This window comes from Microtus oregoni, unplaced genomic scaffold (assembly GCF_018167655.1).
Source record: "Microtus oregoni isolate MIOR12 unplaced genomic scaffold, Mior012 000064F_ref0000363, whole genome shotgun sequence".
NCBI lineage: Eukaryota > Metazoa > Chordata > Mammalia > Rodentia > Cricetidae > Microtus > Microtus oregoni.
Genome location: NW_024543874.1, coordinates 9,711,045 through 9,730,040, shown reverse-complemented (window position 1 = coordinate 9,730,040; position 18,996 = coordinate 9,711,045). Strand labels below are relative to the sequence as shown.

Here is an 18,996-nt window from a genome sequence, read left to right as displayed (position 1 = left end):
CCACTGTCTTTACCTCATGACCCTCAAGAAAAGGACAGTGACCTACACCCGACATCACAGATGGAAAACTCACAAGAGACACATCTTTGTGCTTCCTGTGCTGGCAGCACCCGCCTCTCAGTAATGTCACTGTGCTCTCACAACTGCCTCTGGGGGTGTTTGGCTCTGCACCTGTCTCTCCTGTGAAACTTTGACAGCCAGCAATAAGCTGTCTGTTCATAGAAAAACCGCTTTACTTCCCAACGTGCAAAGTCTCGGGATTCAAAGCAAATTTAGTCCAAATTGACATGAAGCAGACTCTTTGCAGAGGAAGCAGGGGGATGACTGTGTGTATTCTGCGTCCTCTTCCCATCACAGGCAACAGAGCCGCCTTCTCTGGAGAGCACCGCCAGCCGGGCTGCTGCGGCATTTCTTCTGGAAGAGTGGGTGGGGGAAGAGCAGCTTATAGCAACTGATCTTATTGTGAGAGTCTGGATATTTTCGGGGTGTGTTCAGATTAAACACCCTCTTAACTCATAATCCTCACAAAGTATGCCAAGTCTAAGCCTCCCCAAGGGACAGCAGGCTAATGAAGCTTACAAGGGAGCCCTGGAAAACTTGTCAGCAACACGCCTTTCCATCTCAGCTTGGGATTTTAATAAATATTAAATCCATTTGTTCTTTTTGCTTTACAATTTTTATCGTATCTTTACCTGTGCCTCTTTCCTCCTCCAGTATTGTGTATCATTTTGCCTTAACCAAGCCTGGAGGCCTGTGATGCAGGCCTGTGATGCCAGTCAGCTGGAGAGGCCGAGGCAGGCAGATGGCAGGCTGAAGGCATGCCTCAGCTACAGAGCAAATTCAAGGCTGGGTTGGGCAACTCAGTGAGACATTGTCTTCAAATGAGAGGTAAAAAGAGGTTCCAGAGATACATTTGTTTAATGCTACAGCCCTTGCCTAGCATTATGTGCTAGGCCCAGGGTTCGATCCCCAGCACTGAAAATAAATATAACTGCTGCTCAAACGGTAGCTACCGGCCACATGAATGCATAGTTAATCATCTGAACTAAACTGTAGAGCATAGTCTCCTGTCACTCCAGTCGCACAGCCAAACATCGGAGCCTCACGAGCCCTGGGAACACTGTTATCATCGCAGAATGCGCGATAAAGCAGAAATTCTTCACAAACAAGGGCTGTGCAAGAAACCACAAGGCGGTTGTCAATAGTATCTTAATATGTCTGTGGTCTGAATCATTTCCCAGAATTGCTCTGCACCCCAGAATAAGATGAACTGTTGTGAATCAGAAGTTCGCAGAGGCCCTGCTGACTCATTTCCGCCCTGCTCTGGTCCTTCTTCCTCACTTCTCTCTTGTATGTGTCGACCTCCATGGCCACATGGCCAGGTGCTATAGGACACAGGGACAAGGTTCCTTCTAAGTGTGGTGTTACAGGGGCAAGACTGGAGAGGGTGGGCCAGGAAGAAGGTTCCTTGAGGAGGTTCCCACCCCTCTAGTGAGGATGAACCTAGGCCTCACACGTTAGGTAAGTATTATGCCACTATGCTATATCCCCAGGCCCCTTTTTAGTTTTTATTTTGAGGCAGGGCTGCCTAGGCTGCCCTTAAACTCACGATACTTCCTGCCTCAATCTCCTAGAGTTGGACACGTCTGCGTTTGTTGGGGACATCTTTAAAGCTATGCTGAGACACAGGCTCAAAGGGTGGAACAAGAGAAATATCAGCTTGTCCAACCTATAGGAACGGCCCAGAGACTGGCTTTCCCTCCAACCGGCCAGCTGGCAGTCCCCAGTGTCTGGCTATTGCCCGTGCCCAGAGGTTGCATCTGCTGAAGAGAGATGCCTCTAGGTTAAGCGTTTCCTTCAGGGGAGGTTTACATTAATAACCAGATGATAGAGTTATAAAATCCCGCCCCTCTTCTTCAGTCTCAAGATCAGTGCTAACTGTAGAGTGCCTTGTGGAGTCACCATTTGTTGTGACTGTGTCTCAGTCTAACTTGTCCTTGGCCAATCCTGTTCTTTCCTTCCCTTCTCAGCCATAAATCTCAAGACGACTCCCTGGTGGCTCCTTTCATCACCGCCTGTCTCCCACCTCAACAGCCCATAAGCCTTGGAATCCAGTCTTTACACGTATGCACACGCACACGTGCACAAGGATACACACACACAAATACATGTATAGGAACAACATAGTTTGCAATACTAATAGATCAAAAGAAAAAAATTAATGTAATCATTCCAATCACCATTAAAACAGATTTTAAAATAGCTCACACCTCTGATAAAAAGACCTTTACTTAGTGAAATAGGAATGAATGAAGTCTGCATGCACTGTTTAAAAATTAATCACTAATAGCCAATATCAGCCTCAGTGATATTAGGTATTCTATTTTTTAAATTTTTCTTTTTTGTTTACTTAAGTACTGGGCATAGAACCCAGGACCTTGGGTATTCTAGGTAAATGCTCTATCAGTGAGTTACACCCCTAGTCTTTGATGTTTTGTCTTTTTTTGAGATGAGGGTCTTTTGTTTTGGTTTGGTTTGATTTGGTTTTTCGAGATATGGTTTCTCTGTGTAGCCCTGGCTGACCTGGAACTTGCTTTGTAGACCAGGCTGACCTCAAAATCACAGAGATCCACCTGCCTCTGCCTCCCAAGTGTTGGGAGTGAGCCATGCGCACCACACCTGGTGAGTAGGTGGCTGTTCTTAAGTACCCTAGAAGCCCTTTGATCTGTCATCCTCCTGTCTCAACCTGGAATCTAATTCATGTAAGAGAAATCCTTAAAGAGCAAGAGGGAACTGAAGATTAGCAGTAACCAAGTCTAGGACAGAGTGAGACCTCGGAGTCCTAGATCTTCCTTCCCTTCCTTGGCTATGGCACTATGTTTGATGCTACTGACCCCGCTGGACACAGACACCCTTGGTCACAGTGCTTGATTCTATAGGGAAATGCCAAGACCACAGCTGCATGGCAAATGTTTCTGTCTCTTTAAGCCGTCATCATCCGGCCTTTCTCTGGGTTTCCTGATCTCTGGGACCCAGGCCGCCCAGTGACTTCCTCTCTGCTCCGCCCTCAGCACCGAGAGACCAAGAGACCTCTTTACTCATGGCTGAAGGGAAGGCAGGAGTTCTCTGGGGCTTCTCTGGGCCACTTTAAAGTCTGTCACCAAGAAAGGTGAGCTCGAGCCTGTGAGCAGGGTGGAGAGGGGGCTGGGCTGTGAGACCAAAGTGTCTGCTGCCTACACACAGGCAATTTACAAAGCACTACGCAGGAGCATACCATGCTAGCGCATGCGGCGCAGGCAAGACGCCTGAGGGGTGGTCTGGGTTTCAACCTGAGCAAGTTCAGAGGAAGTCTTAGGAGTACACAGATTCTTGATGGGCAGATCTTGTCTCTTCCCAAACTTCTTTCATACGGTAAGAGAAACCTATTCTAGATCCCATTTCAGGAGCAAAGTGCAGTTTAGAAGGTACCATTCCTCAAACTGCACATACAACAAATGCAGAAGATGCTTCTATGTCTCTATAAACCATGCCTTCAAGGCCAGTCTTGATGTGCCAAGTCTGCGCCCCTCTGAAGTCTCTTATTCTCACACCTGTATGCGTGTGCATGGGGAAGGGGCTCTAACACACCTCAGAGGAATGGAACTTGGTCATCAAGCCCTGTCCCCACCTGTCATTTAAACCTTTGCTTCCTGATTGAAGTTTGTCCTGCTCCAACTATAGGGACCTCACAGTTTTTTCATGTCTACAGTGAAGAGTTGGAGAAATAGCTCATTTTCAAATGCTGGGTGTGGATTAACCTCATGAGGAACGATCCACTTGTTCTAGCAGAACCACCAAGGATAGGGCCAAAAGATGCGATGTCCAGGGGAACACCTAAATATTTCAGAGAAACATCAAGACAAGAAACTAGATAACTCCTGAGTTCTCTTAAACATGTAGAACTGTTCTTGCTTTATATTCCCAGATAATTAAAGCCATTTGTCACCAAAGATTTCATTCAATATTTGTTTTTCTCTTTAAAAAAACATTGAAAATACTATTGGCTTCCACTCTGAACTCCGGGGAGTCCTGGGGGCTGCCCTGGCCTCCCTTGAGTCCATGCACACGCTTCCTCATTTCCCCCAGGACAAGGTCTTCAAGCTCCTGCAGAAGTCTTGTTCGCTGCTCTCAGTCTTGTGGCTGCTTCTTCATTTCTGCATCATTTGTGGAATTTGCTGATTCCCGCACCCAGAATGGTGAAACAGAGCCACACAGTGAGTTCTACTAAAGGCTTTGGGGAGAGGGAAGAGGCGTTAACCCAACCTATTCCCAAAGGCCCTCTAGGGAGACAGGGTGTTGAGTTATCATCTTCCTTTTTCGTGTGTGTGGTGCCCACAGGGGGGAGTGTGGGAGGAAACCCATCACCTAGAGTGGAGAGAAAGAGACAGATTCTGAAATGATGAGAAATGCAGACAAGGAGGGCTGGAGAGACTGAATCTGGGGGCTGTGCAGTCACAGACCGAGGCCTGTTCACTGGAAATGAGGCTGGAGCAGCAGACTGAGGGGACACCGTGCTTTGTGCTTAGGGATTCCTGGCACATGTGACCAGAGCGTGCTTGGCTGTATCAAATAACTGTGCTGTCAGAACATTTTTGGTGGAAGGGAAGTTGCTTAAAGAGAAGGGCTCAGAAACTCATAAGACAACTTCGTGGAGCTGGTTCTTCCATCCATCTTTACTGGGCTCAGGAGAGCAAGCTCAGGTTGTCAAGCTAGCACTGCAACCATCTTTCTGGTCCCCCCGGAAACTATTCTTCAAAAATCCAGATGCTTTCGATAAGAAGGAAGAGCAGATTTTCCTGTGGTGGATAAAAGCACCCACCATGTCTCTGCTCACCTGGCCCCTAAAGCCTTGCTTTGCATTGCAGTGTCCTTGCTCTTTAGACTTAGCCTGACATTGTGGCTGGTTTTGCCCGTCTGCAGGAATGAGCGCATGAATGAGGAAATCGTGACTGAGAGTCCTGAGAATCATGGGAGGAAGGAAGATGGCAAGAGACGAGGAAAGCACCTATGGTAACAGCCCTTCTCTCAATGCATCCCGGCTGGTGTGGGCGCTAAGGGTAGGAAGTGGGTGGAGCTTCCTCAGATCTGGGAGCCCCTGGGATGAAACAGCAGGACCCATGCCCCTGCCCTGCTGAGAGAAGCTCACAGCTTTGACCCCCCTGTCACTGGCTCCCACAGCATGAAGGAGGATCCTAAACCTACTCTGGTCTCCACAAAAAAATGATACAGAGGATGGGAAACCCAGGACTAGAGTGAGCCTCACTCACCAGGTCTCCAGTGTTAGAATAGAGGGCTAACTGCGTATTTAGTATTTGGGGGGTCGGGGAGATGACTGTGGGTAAAGGCACAAGCAGCCAGGACAGATGGGTTGACTTCAACCCCTGAGCCAACCAATGCAAGGAGGGAACTGAGTCCTGAAACTCTACCTTTAGCCTCCATAGGACACAGTGATATGGCGTCCCCATAGATAAAATGTAACAAAATATTATCCAAAGGGGGGCCTTCTCTTTAAGGAGCCAACTTAAGACAAGAGAGGAGAAAGAGGGAAGCAGGTTAACTGTCCTCTCTAACAGCCCGAGGAAAGACCCACATGGTCTCCTCTTCTGTAGGAGAGGTGTGCCCTAGCCTGAGCACTTCCTGCCCTTACACAAGCCAAGCACTTGGTGGGCTGCGATCCAACCTGTGCCTGGGGCTGAGGGGCTCCCCTGTGCTCGATGACCAGCATCTGTGGGGGGAATATTAGGGTCAAATCAGCATCAGGTCTGCCTGTGTGTGCAGAACCAGAGGTCCTAATAGACCCAGGAGTTATAATGGACTCTTTCTGAAAGGCAGCGGGAGCACCTACAGGTGCAGAGAATACAAGGGCAGAGAGGAAAGACCAGGAGGAGCCTGAGCTCTGAGAGCCCAGAGCAGATGGGAGCACCAGTTTCCAAGGGGAGCAGGCACTGCGGTTCGTTCCCTTTCGGGCTGAAGGTTAGAACATAGGTGAGCCCCAGGGAAAAGCCATGTCTCTGACTCAGTGTTACCCTATCTGGTCCTCAGGCTTGGAGATGGATTCACAGATCCCAACAGGGCCCCCACTGAGGCTCATCCTGGTAGGTAGGACCGGGACCGGCAAGAGTGCCACTGGAAACACCATCCTCGGCCGGACCTGCTTCATATCCAAGCTGGGGGCTGTGCCTGTTACCAGATCCTGCTCCTGGGCCAACAGGAAATGGGCTGGCTGGTATGTAGAGGTGGTGGACACCCCTGATGTCTTCAGCTCTGAGGTCAAACAGAACGACCCTGCGTGCTCGGAGACAGCCCACTGCTTCCTACTGACGTCGCCCGGGCCGCACGCGCTACTGCTGGTCACCCAGCTGGGTCGCTTCACCACTCAGGACAGCCAGGTGCTGGCCGGGGTGAAGCGGGTGTTCGGGGAGAAGGTGATGGCGCGCACTATTGTGGTGTTCACTCGCAAGGAGGACCTGGCAGGAGAGTCTCTGCAGGATTACGTGCGATGCACAGACAATCGCGCGCTACGGGAGCTAGTGGCTGAGTGCGGGGGCCGCGTGTGCGCCCTAAACAACCGAACCACTGCCCGCGAGCGCGAGGCACAAGCTGAGGAGCTGCTGGGCCTGGTCGCTGGCCTGGTGAGGGAACACGGGGGCGCGTACTACTCCAATGAAGTGTATGATCTGGTGAGGACCCTGTGGAGCTCTAACCCCAAGGACCAAGTCAGCAAGGTGGCAGAGATGGTGGCAAGACGCATGCAGAGGCCCCTGCGCACCAGGCTGCTAACTGGGCTGTGGGACTGGCAGAAATCTTACAGGAAGAGCTGGAGACGGGGCGTGGCTATTTTCCTGGGTGTGGCCTTCCTGATCTACCTGCTGGTCTACAGAAAGACAACTCAGGTCACTGGGGACCAGAATAGCAGATAATGAATGCTGGTCTTAGAAGATGTTTTAACTAGGAAGAAAATATTTTTAAAAAGGAATGCTTAGATCTCTGCTCAGAGCTCGCAGTACTGCGGGAAACACGGTATCAGCTTTGCAAAGGCTTCGGAGGTGATGAGTCTCAACTTTAACTACTAGAGTTTAAAAAAAATAAAATTTGTCTAACTAAAATTTTCCTTTAGACCTTTTCATCATCCCTGTGGTTCATTCTTCCCTTAAAACAGCAAAAACTCCTGGTAGCTTGTAAATGGGGACAAAATCACAACACAAAGAGAGCAAGCATTTCTTTTCTTTTTAAAACTTATTCTTTGGTAATTTCATATAATAAATTTGGGTCATATCCTCTCACTTTCCCCAAGTCCCCACCACCTCCCTCCTCTCAGAACTTCATGTTTTTTTGTTTGTTTGTTTGTTTGTTTGTTTGTTTTCTGTCTTAACAGCAACACGAAGCTGGATTTGTTGGCCAATACTCCTGAGCCTGCCCTGGGGTGTGGCTGATATACCCAGTGTCACTTCATTGAAGAGAATCCATTTTCCTTCCCCCAGGAGTTATGATTTGTGACTAGTTTCTTGGTTGGAGGGGGCATTTATGTCTGGCTTGCACTTGCTCGGGTGCTGGGCATGCCGCCACAGCCTCTGTGATCACGTGTGCATCTGCCCTGTTGTGTCTAGAAAGTTGTTTTCCTGAAGTCACCCAGCAGCTGAGGCTCTTAGGGTCCCCCTGCCTTCCCTTCCACAGACATCTCTAACAAGATGGCGGCCAGGAGTTTCTTCCCTGTGCTCAAACCAAAGCCCGGGGTCTGGAAACTGGCTCCCTAAATAACAGTCACGAGGATAGAAGGGTCACTGCCTGCTTTCTAGAGAACACAGGCACGTGGCTTCTTTGGGCTTAGTTTGTTTCTCTGTGAAAATAGATATCGAGTTTGGAAGCTATCAAAAAATTTTTTCATTTTTTTTTCTTTAAACAAATAAATTATTTCAAGATGGGCTTGATGGCACATGCCTGCCACTCAGGAGGCAGAGACAGGAGGGTCGGGTGTTCCTAGCTCAGGGCCCTGGGTTCAATTCCTAGTTGGGGGGGGCGGGTGTTAATGTGTGAACTCTTGACAGTTAGGTTTCTGGGAGATTCTGGCTTTGTCTGAAGAGTTACAGCCTGCCAGGATGGGTCAGGGTCTGTTAATTTCTCCCCACTTCCCACCCTGCCCTAATAAACCAAACCAGAAGGGATCAGCGTCTGTTGATTTCCTTCCCACTTCCCACCCTGCCCTAATAAACCAAACCAGGAGGGATCAGGGTCTGTTGATTTCCTTCCCACCTCCCACCCTGACCTAACAAACCAAACCGAACTCACTCCAGTGCTATCTGCTAGGTTGAAACTGTATGAAAATATAGAAGCCGAGGGGTGAATAAAAATCAAAATGGAAAAAACTCTCTCTAACAGGAACATAGCTACCCCTCAGAAGTCTTTCTCTTTTCCTTCCTTCCTTCTTTCTCTTTTCCTCTTTCTCTCTCTTTCTTTAAAAAAAAAACAAAAACACAATGTAAGTCCTTAGACACCTTTGTCCTTCCTATCCCCTTTGCTTTGAGATGTTTATCCCCTTAAATCCTTTTTCCTCTCCAGGTGAAGAGCAGAAGGAGCTGGTGGAATGCAAACATCGGGGAAGGTCAGACCCTGCTCCTCAGGGACACAGGCTCTAACTTAGGTTGAAGCCCTCTCCTCCCATCGCAGACCTTCCTCTTGCCCGAAGGATGTGGGGTGTTGTAGGAGCTGCAGGCTGCATTCTGCCACCCAACTCCCGCCACCAGCTAGCTTTACCCGAAATAACAACACACAAACTGTATTCTTTGAAACACTGCTTGGCCCATTATATCTAGCCTCTTCTCAGCTAACTCTCGCACCTGGACTAGCCCATTTCTAATAATGTGTGTAGCACCGAGGTGCGCTTACCGGGAAGATTCTAGCCTACGTCCATCCTGGGTCGGAGCTTCATCGCATATGCCCTGGCGATGAGCTGCATGGATTAATCTAGCTATGAGAGCTAACCAGTAAGAGGCTAGAGCTAATGGGCCAAGCAGTGTTTAAAAGAATACAATTTGTGTGTAATTATTTCGGGGCATAAGCTAGACAGGCGGCCAGGAGCTGGGCTGTGGGAAGAGGACAGCAGCTCCCTCAACAGAATGGCGCCCAACGTGGGGCACGAACCCACGACCCTGAGATTAAGAGTCTCATGCCCTACCGACTGAGCTAGCCACGAGCTGGCTTACCAGGAAAGATCTTAACCTGCGTCTGTCTGGAGTGGGAGAATCATGGCGACTCCTCAACTCAGCTTCTTTCTCCTAGCATTCTGTTCTGTTTACTTCGCTTACCTATGTTCTAACCTATAAAATGGACCAAGGCAGTTTCTTTATTAGCCAATGACCTTCCTCCATCAGTGGGGAGCTTATTTCCCTCCTGCTAAAGACACAGCTGGTCACTACCAATTAGGAGAAAGGACAGTGACCCTAATAACAGGGCTGCCACATCCTCTGGAGGAAGAGCTATGGCTTCTTATTAGACTGTCTCACTCCGTGGCCTAGGCTGCCTTCTGACTCAAGGCAATCCTCCTGCTTCAGCTCCCTGACAAACAATGATAAGAAAAAGCCACCATGCTCAGCTTGAGTTATGTCTCCTCTTGAAAATGGATGCAGAGGACTGCATCTATCTAGTTTAAACTCTCCCCACCACCCCACCTCACTGCAGTCTCTTAGCATGTCACCTCCTCAGCTCCGCTGAAATCCTAGTATCCATAATCTAAAGCCAAGCACACTTCCTGTCAACAGAAAGCATCATGGGGGAATTCTGAGATGAGAACCACCTGCATAAGCCAGAGCTGGGTTTTTTGCCCAAGGTTCAGTACTTAACAGGTGCAGTCAGGTAAAGAAATGCTCCACACAGCAGAGAAGAGGCAGTCAACACCCAGTCTCATGACTGAGGTCAGATGCTCTTTGAGGGGGATGTCCAGGCCCTCTGGGACCAGCAGTGCTTTTCTGCCCCCGTTTAGGGGACCCGTCTAAAGACAAAGTGGTCACGTGGGGCCCAGGGTCTTGGGGGTGAGCAGATGCTCACCTTTGGTGCTAACAGGGGGAATCCAGGGCCCAGCACTTTCCAGTCTTCAGAGGGTTTTCTGGAACCTGGGGGATGGGGCTGTCCTCCACCGCCCAGCATCTGACTCCCAGTGCTTTGTGTGCTCAGACCTTTCTGAAAAGGAAATGAGTAGGGCAGGGCGGCCTGTCAGCTTTCCACAGGAAGCAGCCATTTACCACGGCAGCTCTGCTGTGTTCTGGCGAATTTCAGGTCAGCGTTCAAGGCCCCGACTTTAGGGGACAGCCTGCGGGGCAGTGGCATGTGCTGTGTCACCGTGTTTTTCCTTCTTTACCTGACTCTGGAGTTACGGCTCTGCAAGTGGCCTTTCTGTGAGAGCATCATCCAGCAGACACAGGTTCTCTGCCTGCCGGCAAGTGACTCACACTGGTGACTGGAGGCTGAGCCCTGCTGGCCCCGGTAAGGAGGAGGCTCTGGCAGCCACTTGGGGGCCGGGAGGACCAACGGGGACCTGTTCTGCTCCTCTTTAGCGGGCCCTCAGGCGAGCTCTGGTACTTTGGGTCCCCTGGACAGTGAAGTGAGCATCAGCGACAGCACACGGTGGGGCAGAGCCCTGAAATTTCCATGTCATCATCCCCAGACCCATGGGGATGCTGGGACTTTCCGCCCCATTGCCTGCGCCTTTCTGAAACCCTCGGTTTAACAAAGCTGAACCAATGTTTCTTCCTCTTCGGCAGGTGGGAAACTTAAAGTCCCAGCGCCCAGGTTTTCCCAAGACCCCCAGCAGGTGGCGAACTCTCCCCCATTTTTACCCCAGACTCCTCAAAGCCCACTCAGGTCAAACAGGCTTCACCCCTAGGAGGTCAGCATGGGGCCTTAAGGCTCTACAGACCAGGGTGGAATCTCCGTGTTCTCTCCATCATGATCCAGTCCTCCCCTAGAAGGCCAGTCAGTGAATTCTATCTCCTGATCTTGTTCTGAAACCACCCTATTCTGCACAGTCTGTGTAGCCCACACCTTTCCTATAACACAGCCCAAGACACTGTGGCAGGCCAACAGCCGTGAGTTCAAGACTCCTGTGAGTGCTCCCCTTGTTAGCTGAATCTTACGGGAGAGGGTGGTTTTCCTGGACTCTTGATCACCAACCTGCTCTGTGACTCCAGGACCTGGATGTAAAGTCGAGGGGAGAGGCAGATGGGTGGAACAGATGTCACTGAAGATGTTTTTGTTTAATTTAGTTGTGTCAGAGAGTACAGCACACACCGGTGCTACAGGACACTTGTAGAGGTAGGAGGGCAGCTTTCTGAAGCAACTTCTATCCTTCTACTTGGTGCAAACAGCATCTTTCTTGTTGCTGCTACACCATGGGCTTGCTGGCCTGACCGCTTCTGGCCAAGTCTCCTCTCTTCACCGGCTGCCTCGCTGTGGGAGACATTGGGATTGCGGACGCAGGCAAGCATCTCCAGCGTTTCACTAGCGTTCTGGGCCTCAGAGTCAAGTCCTCAGCTTGTGCAGCCGTTGCTCTGCCCCTGTGTCATAGCTGCCAGCCTGGTTCTTGCGCATCAGGAAGCCAGAAAGACCGTCTCTCAGAAAGTGGCTCCCTGAGCTGTGTTCTTACTGCGGGGTAAAATAAAGCATCCTGGTGAATCAGCTCGGCTGGCTTCAGACAAGAATGTTCATTTCGTGTGTTAGCTTGCCTTCTCCCTGAGTGACACCTGCAGCCTGGTTACCCACTGCTGCTCGCACGCTGCCTGCCAATCTCCCGTGGCCTCTGCACCCACGCTGTGGAAAATTAGCAGAATTTTCCTTTTGGAGCAGAAATCCATGTCCATTCTCGATCGCCCCACTGTGTGTGCTCTGCAGGCTGACAGCCACAGCATCAGTTCCTGTCCCTCACACACCCCCTCCTCTCCCTTTTCCTAGGCTGTTGTCAGTCTCTCTCCGGTGTGACCATTTCAGTGTCTCCTTCTCATGTGCCCTGTCTCATCTCTGGGCATGTGGGCATTGGCTCATATCTGGCAACGACTTTGTCCTTTAGTGGGACATATGTCTCCTGTAGTCCGTCTGATTCAGAAGCTTTCCCACTAATGTTGCTGAGTTCGGTTGTGACAGCCACATTGCATACATGCAAGTGATGCTGAGAACCAAGCCAGGTTCTACTGAAATCCTTCGAAACACAACAGACACCCCAGGCGGTTTTATCTTTGAGTGATTCTTGGGGGGAGGCAAGTGATATTTTTGTTTTGTGAAAACATGAACTTAGATATAGAAGTATGCTTCTTTCTCTGTGCTGGTATTGGAATGACTTCCAGCAATCAGTACTACCTTGTGGCCAAAGCCCGGGACAGCAGCATCATACACAGGGTTCCAGGACAGTAGGCTTATTGATTTATTAGGGATTATCTCCCCCAACTACCCAGTAGGTGAGAAGTCCAAGAGATGACACAGACAAAAAGAACTATTTGGGGAGGGTTGGCTATAAGGCAAATTTGTGACTCTGGGCAGCTCATATAACTAACAGAAATTCTGGTGGCCTGTCACTAACAGCACAGGGAACACAAGAAAAAGATGTGCATGCAAGAAGCCTGAATACGATGCATGTCTGCAGGGGAAGTCATGGCGGGGAAGCTCAGTTTCATCGCCACTGACACTGTGTCCTTCACAGTCAAGTCTCGGACAATGAGTAGAAACGGTGCCCTATGACTGGCAGAATTTTCCTGAGAACAGGGTATAGCTTACAGTGATAAGAAGAGTACGAGCCTAGAGAAGTATGTTCTTCTCTGCGTGCAAGGAAAGGAGGGGGAGAAGAGCGGGGTAGGGAGAAGGGGGGAATAAAGAGGTGGACAGGCAGAGCAGAACAGAGGAAAAGAAGGGGGTAGAGGAGGAGAGGGAGATGCCTTAAGATATTCTGGAAATGTGGAAAGAATGGATGGGGTTTTTATGAAGAGGCCCAAGAAAAACCTTTTTCTTTGCAAAATAAAATTGTGAAAGACGAAATAGCAGAAGCACTATCAGTAGCACATAAGCCTTGCCGTGCCCCGAATTCAGTGGATGACCAGTCCTAAGTCCTAAGAGTGCTAGAAATGCGGTGACTATCATGGAGTCCTATGGAGATTTGGGGTTCGCCTGGGAGACTGGGTAGACAAGAGCAACTTGACTCACTCAAGAGTTAAACCTGGCCATATCAAGCAAGCAGAAAATGTGCACCCCAGATGAACCAGCTGCTCAACAGAAGTGCCAAGGGGTGCCTATGGGGATTATCTTACAGTGTTCTTTGTTGTTAAAAGAAATGATTTCAGAACAGTTTGATGTTTATTAATAGAAAATGAATAAGATGTTGCAAAAAGGGCCTTCATGTTGAAGTTTAACATGGAAAAAATAGGACTGAAAATTGTCTAAGGATGTAAATACATATGCGAATACTCAAATATTTAAAAACATCATAATACTAATTGCTGTGAAGGCCAGAATGAGAGAATGAGACAGGAGGTTATGAGAAGAAAAACCCAGAACCCATGAAGTACGTCTGTGACGTTTTGATTTTTATCTGTGGTGCAACTGCAGGAGAACAGCAACCATTTCTACCCGTTCATTGCACACGGTGGCTGCTTGCTTTTAGTCTATGTTTTTAAAGATTTATTCTTACTATGTATCTTTTATTTATTTATTTTTTATTAAAGATTTCTGCCTCCTCCCCACCACCGCCTCCCAATTTCCCTCCCCCTCCCCCAATCAAGTCCCCCTCCCTCATCAGCCCGAAGAGCAATCAGGGTTCCCTACCCTGTGGGAAGTCCAAGGACCACCCACCTCCTTCCAGGTCTAATTAGGTGAGCATCCAAACTGCCTAGGCTCCCACAAAGCCAGTATGTGCAGTAGGATCAAAACCCAGTACCATTGTTCTTGAGTTCTCAGTAGTCCTCATTGTCCGCTATGTTCAGCAAGTCTGGTTTTATCCCAGGCTTTTTCAGACCCAGGCCAGCTGGTCTTGGTAAGTTCCCGATAGAACATCCCCATTGTCTCAGTGTGTGGGTGCACCCCTCGTGGTCCTGAGTTCCTTGCTCCTGCTCTCTCTCCTTCTGTTCCTGATTTGGACCTTGAGATTTCAGTCCGGTGCTCCAATGTGGGTCTCTGTCTCTGTCTCCTTTCATCGCCTGATGAAGGTTAATATCCAGGAGGATGACTATATGTTTTTCTTTGGGTCCACCTTCTTATTTAGCTTTTCTAGGGTCACGAATTATAGGCTCAATGTCCTTTATTTATGGATAGAAACCAATTATGAGTGAGTACATCCCATGTTCCTCTTTTGGGGTCTGGGTTACCTCACTCAGGATAGTGTTTTCTATTTCCATCCATTTGCATGCAAAGTTCAAGAAGTCCTTGTTTTTTACTGCTGAGTAGTACTCTAATATGTATATATTCCATACTTTCTTCATCCATTCTTCCATTGAAGGGCATCTAGGTTGTTTCCAGGTTCTGGCTATTACAAACAATGCTGCTATGAACATAGTTGAACAAATGCTTTTGTCATATGATAGGGCATTTCTTGGGTATATTCCCAAGAGTGGTATTGCTGGGTCCAGAGGTAGGTTGATCCCGAATTTCCTGAGAAACTGCCACACTGCTTTCCAGAGTGGTTGCACAAGTTTGCATTCCCACCAGCAATGGATGAGTGTACCCCTTCCTCCACAATCTCTCCCGCAAAGGCTATCATTGGTGTTTTTGATTTTAGCCATTCTGACAGGTGTAAGATGGTATCACAAAGTTGTCTTGATTTGCATTTCCCTGATCGCTAAGGAAGTTGAGCATGACCTTAAGTGTCTTTTGGCCATTTGAACTTCTTCTGTTGAGAATTCTCTGTTCAGCTCAGTGCCCCATTTTATAGTTGGGTTGATTAGCATTTTACGGTCTAGTTTCTTGAGTTCTTTATATATTTTGGAATCAGACCTTTGTCAGTTGCGGGGTTGGTGAAGATCTTCTCCCAGTCAGTGGGTTGCCTTTTTGTCTTAGTGACAGTGTCCTTTGCTTTACAGAAGCTTCTCAGTTTTAGTAGGTCCCATTTATTCAGTGTTGTCCTTAATGTCTGTGCTGCTGGGGTTATACCTAGGAAGAGATCGCCTGTGCCCATCTGTTGTAGGGCAATTTCTCTTCTATCAGGTTCAGTGTGTTCGGACTGATATTGAGGTCTTTTGGACTTGAGTTTTGTGCATGGTGATAGATATGGATCAATTTTCATTCTTCTACAGATTGGCATCCAGTTATGCCAGCACAACTTGCTTTTAGTCTATGTTTTTAAAGATTTATTCTTACTTTTATGCTTGATTTTAGTCTATGTTTTTATTTTTTTTATTTATTTATTTATTTTGGTTTTTCGAGACAGGGTTTCTCTGTGGCTTTGGAGCGTGTCCTGGAACTAGCTCTGTAGACCAGGCAGGTCTCGAACTCACAGAGATCTGCCTGCTCTGCCTCCCGAGTACTGGGATTAAAGGCGTGCGCCACCACTGCCCAGCTTAGTCCATGTCTCGCCTGTGACACCAGCCATCCCTGCATGAACTCTCAGATCAGATTAGTCAGCTGGTTTTTAAAACCTTGTAGTTTTAAAACATATTTGTGCTTGGAGAAATGCACATGAAAAAATACAGAATAAAAAAAAGATACATAGTAAAAATAAATCTTTAAAGATTTTTTTTTTTTGTCTCGTTCTTGCTCATACGAGAATGCTCCACAGATTTACACTTCCAGCCTGGCAGAGATCATCCATTCATCTGCAGGAAACGCCTGCTTTCCCACGAGTGAGGAGGAGCAATAGCATACTGTCTGTGCTGCAATGCCCCTGCCTCACTCCAGCCAGTTACTTGCAGATGTTTGCAGTCAACATAGGTGCGAGAGTTAGCCGTGGAAATGGCCATGCGAGGACAGTTACCCCGAGCTACCTGAGTCAAAGTGCCTCGCCAGTTCCCACGTGGACGTGACTTTAATTCTTTCCTGTTTCGGTTCCAGAAGAAATGGAAGGCCTCCGGAAGAGCACATATGGAGCCATAGTTGAAGGTAAGAAAGCACCAAGGTCCTCAAGGGACCAAGACCCAAAACAGGTTCAGACGCTCAAGATCAAGAGGGAGAAGACAACTGCCGTTTGTTCCGTGTCTCCAGATCTCTGTGTCCAAGCCGCTGCTGTGTTCATGTACACATATGCACACATACATACACACAGGCATACACATACACATGCACAGAGACACACATGCACAGACTCACATGCTTGCAAACACACACATGCGCGCACACACTCCATGGTGACACTCTCCTCCACACGATGTGGTGAAACGTGATTCTGACACACGTTCAGGGTTAGAAGGGCCTGCAACTAAACAGCGACAGAGTTTCTCTTTCCTCCCTCATCTCCTCTCAGCAGGGGTGGGAGAGAGAGAGAGAGAGAGGCAGACAGAGAAGGAGGGAGGGAGAGGGGAAGAGAGAGAGGGAGGGAGGAAGGAAGGAAGGAAGGAAGGAAAGAAGGAAGGAAAGAAGGAAGGTTGCCCTAAAGTGATCATGTCTTACAGAACACCCCATAACACTAAGGGAAATTAAAACCATCACGGAGTAAAGGGAATCAGCTCGATTTTGTTTTCTGTGATACTGAGAATTGAGCCCCGAGCCTTACAATGCCGGATGGGCACTCTACCACTGAGCCACCCTCAGCTTTCCCCCAAATGACAGATTTTTAGGAGTGTAAAGGGCACTTAAAACTCATTTGGACTCACGGGACAGCCCCAGGTCCTCACCCCTTCAAGGCTGGAGATCTGAGCTCTTGTCTTCATGGTGTCCCTCCATCACTCCTCTTGTTACAGGCCCTGGACCACACCCAGCAATAGATGGCCTTTCTAGCATGTCTGCTTCGATTCTAACCGTCTTCTCTCCCACCCTTCTGCACTCACTCACTTTGTATCATTTCCCTGATGTTAACTGTCGCCATCTCCCACGTCAAATCCAAGTGCCCCCTTTGCTTCCTAGGCTAATCCAGCTGTCTCTGAGTGTGAGCCACTGTAGCTCTTCCACCTGGAGTAACCTCGGGGTGAGGGGGGCGGGGATAGGCTGAGCACATTCACACAGTATGTCTGGAGCATCATGGGTAAAAGAGGTGGCTGTCAGCCATGACTTCATCTCTGCCTGCTCCTTAACTAACACATATGTATTTCACAACCAGTTTTCTGGGGAGCTGCTCTGAGCATCCTCCAGGGGAGAGCACAGGGACCTTTTCTTCAGCAATGGCACATTTGTTGTGGTCCAGATGGAACAGAGCCTCTCCTTCCTGTGACTGTCCTACCCCCCCCCCCCCCCCCCCCCCGCTCATGTGTCCTAGAATGGGCTCCCAACAGGGACTTCATGAAAGCCAAGGACCACCTAAAATTACAGGCAAACAGTTGGGAGCATTTGAATGGCACCTCTTTTTCTGGGAATGAGGACAACTGATTTCAGGAGATATCCGCAAGGACCCAGTACGTCAAAGCCCAAAGACTTGCTGAGTGAGGCACAAACCTACTTTTGTCCACAGGGAGCAGGGAAGTCTACTGTGGAGCAGAATCAGGCTGCCTGAGGATCCTCCTGGTGGGTAAATCTGGCTGCGGGAAAAGCGCCACAGGGAACAGCATCCTCTGCAGAAAAGCATTTGAGTCCAGGCTTGGAGCCCAGTCAGTGACCAGGACAAGCCAAGCGGAGATGGGCACATGGAAGGGAAGGAGACTGCTAGTGGTAGACACGCCCCCCATCTTTGGGTCAAAGGCCCAGAACCAAGACATGGACAAGGACATTGGAGATTGTTACCTGCTGTGTGCCCCAGGACCCCACGTGCTGCTGCTGGTGACCCAGCTGGGACGCTTCACAGCTCAGGACACCCTAGCCGTGAGGAGGGTGAAGGAGATCTTCGGGGCAGGAGTCATGAGGCACATGATCGTCCTCTTCACCCACAAGGAAGACCTGGCAAATGAGACTTTGGATGAGTTTGTGACCCACACTGACAACCACAGCCTGCGCAGCCTGGTCCACGAGTGTGGGAGGAGGTACTGTGCCTTTAATAACAGGGCCTCAGGGGAAGAGCAGCAGGGACAGCTGGCAGAGCTCATGGCCCTGGTGAGGGGGCTGGAGCAGGAGTGTGAGGGCTCTTTCCATAGCAACGACCTCTTCCTTCATGCTCATGTGCTCCTTAGCGATGGCTGCAGTGAGTACCAGGAAGCCTACAGGTGCTACCTGGCCAAGGTGAGGCAGGAGGTAGAGAGGCAGAAGCGGGAGCTGGAGGAGCAGGAGGGCAGCTGGGTGGCTAAGATGCTTTGCAGAGTCAGGACATGCTCGTGCTCCCAAATCGCAGCAGCCACCCTTCTTATTGGGTGTGGTTTGATTTTTATTGGCATTTTAATTAACTTTTATGTTAACCAGTGGAACTGAGCCTTTTCAGGTGATTTCTGCCATCAGCGCCCTCTCCCAAGGTTCGCATTTCTTTTTTTTTTTCTTTTTTCTTTTTGGTTTTTCGAGACAGGGTTTGTCTGTAGCTTTGGAGCCTGTCCTGGAACTAGCTCTTGTAGACCAGGCTGGTCTCGAACTCACAGAGATCCGCCTGCCTCTGCCTCCCGAGTGCTGGGATTAAAGGTGTGCGCCACCATCGCCCGGCCAAGGTTCGCATTTCTGTCTGCACTGGGGTACCTCAGTTTCACGCTCATTTGACTCCCTTGAATCAAGTATGAAAGAAAAAGAACGTATTTCTTAAGTCGTGAGCGTGAATCAAGTAGTTCCATCATAAAGGCCCGGGTCCTAATATTCAGGCATCTGCACTGGCCAGCCCTTAGGGTCCTGACAGGCTGCTCCTCAAGTGCGCCCACTAAGAACACCCCCATGCACATTAGCCATGTTCCCTCATAAAAGTCAAGCCTCGTCCACCTTCTGTCTCCTTCTCTT

The 18,996-nt window shown here is 49.1% G+C and overlaps 1 protein-coding gene across 1 annotated transcript; it reads left to right on the top strand.

Annotated features, from left to right (window-relative positions):
- The first annotated feature begins 3,064 nt into the window (after nt 1-3,064).
- LOC121439944 lies at nt 3,065-18,490 on the top strand. The gene is made up of 8 exons (XM_041640569.1): nt 3,065-3,169; nt 4,126-4,253; nt 4,960-5,049; nt 6,082-6,957; nt 8,596-8,638; nt 10,397-10,515; nt 16,054-16,101; nt 17,603-18,490. Exons 3-8 carry the CDS (start codon nt 5,007-5,009, stop codon nt 18,487-18,489), a joined length of 2,016 nt encoding a protein of 671 aa, XP_041496503.1. The 5' UTR covers nt 3,065-3,169; nt 4,126-4,253; nt 4,960-5,006; the 3' UTR covers nt 18,490.
- The last annotated feature ends 506 nt before the right edge of the window (nt 18,491-18,996 follow it).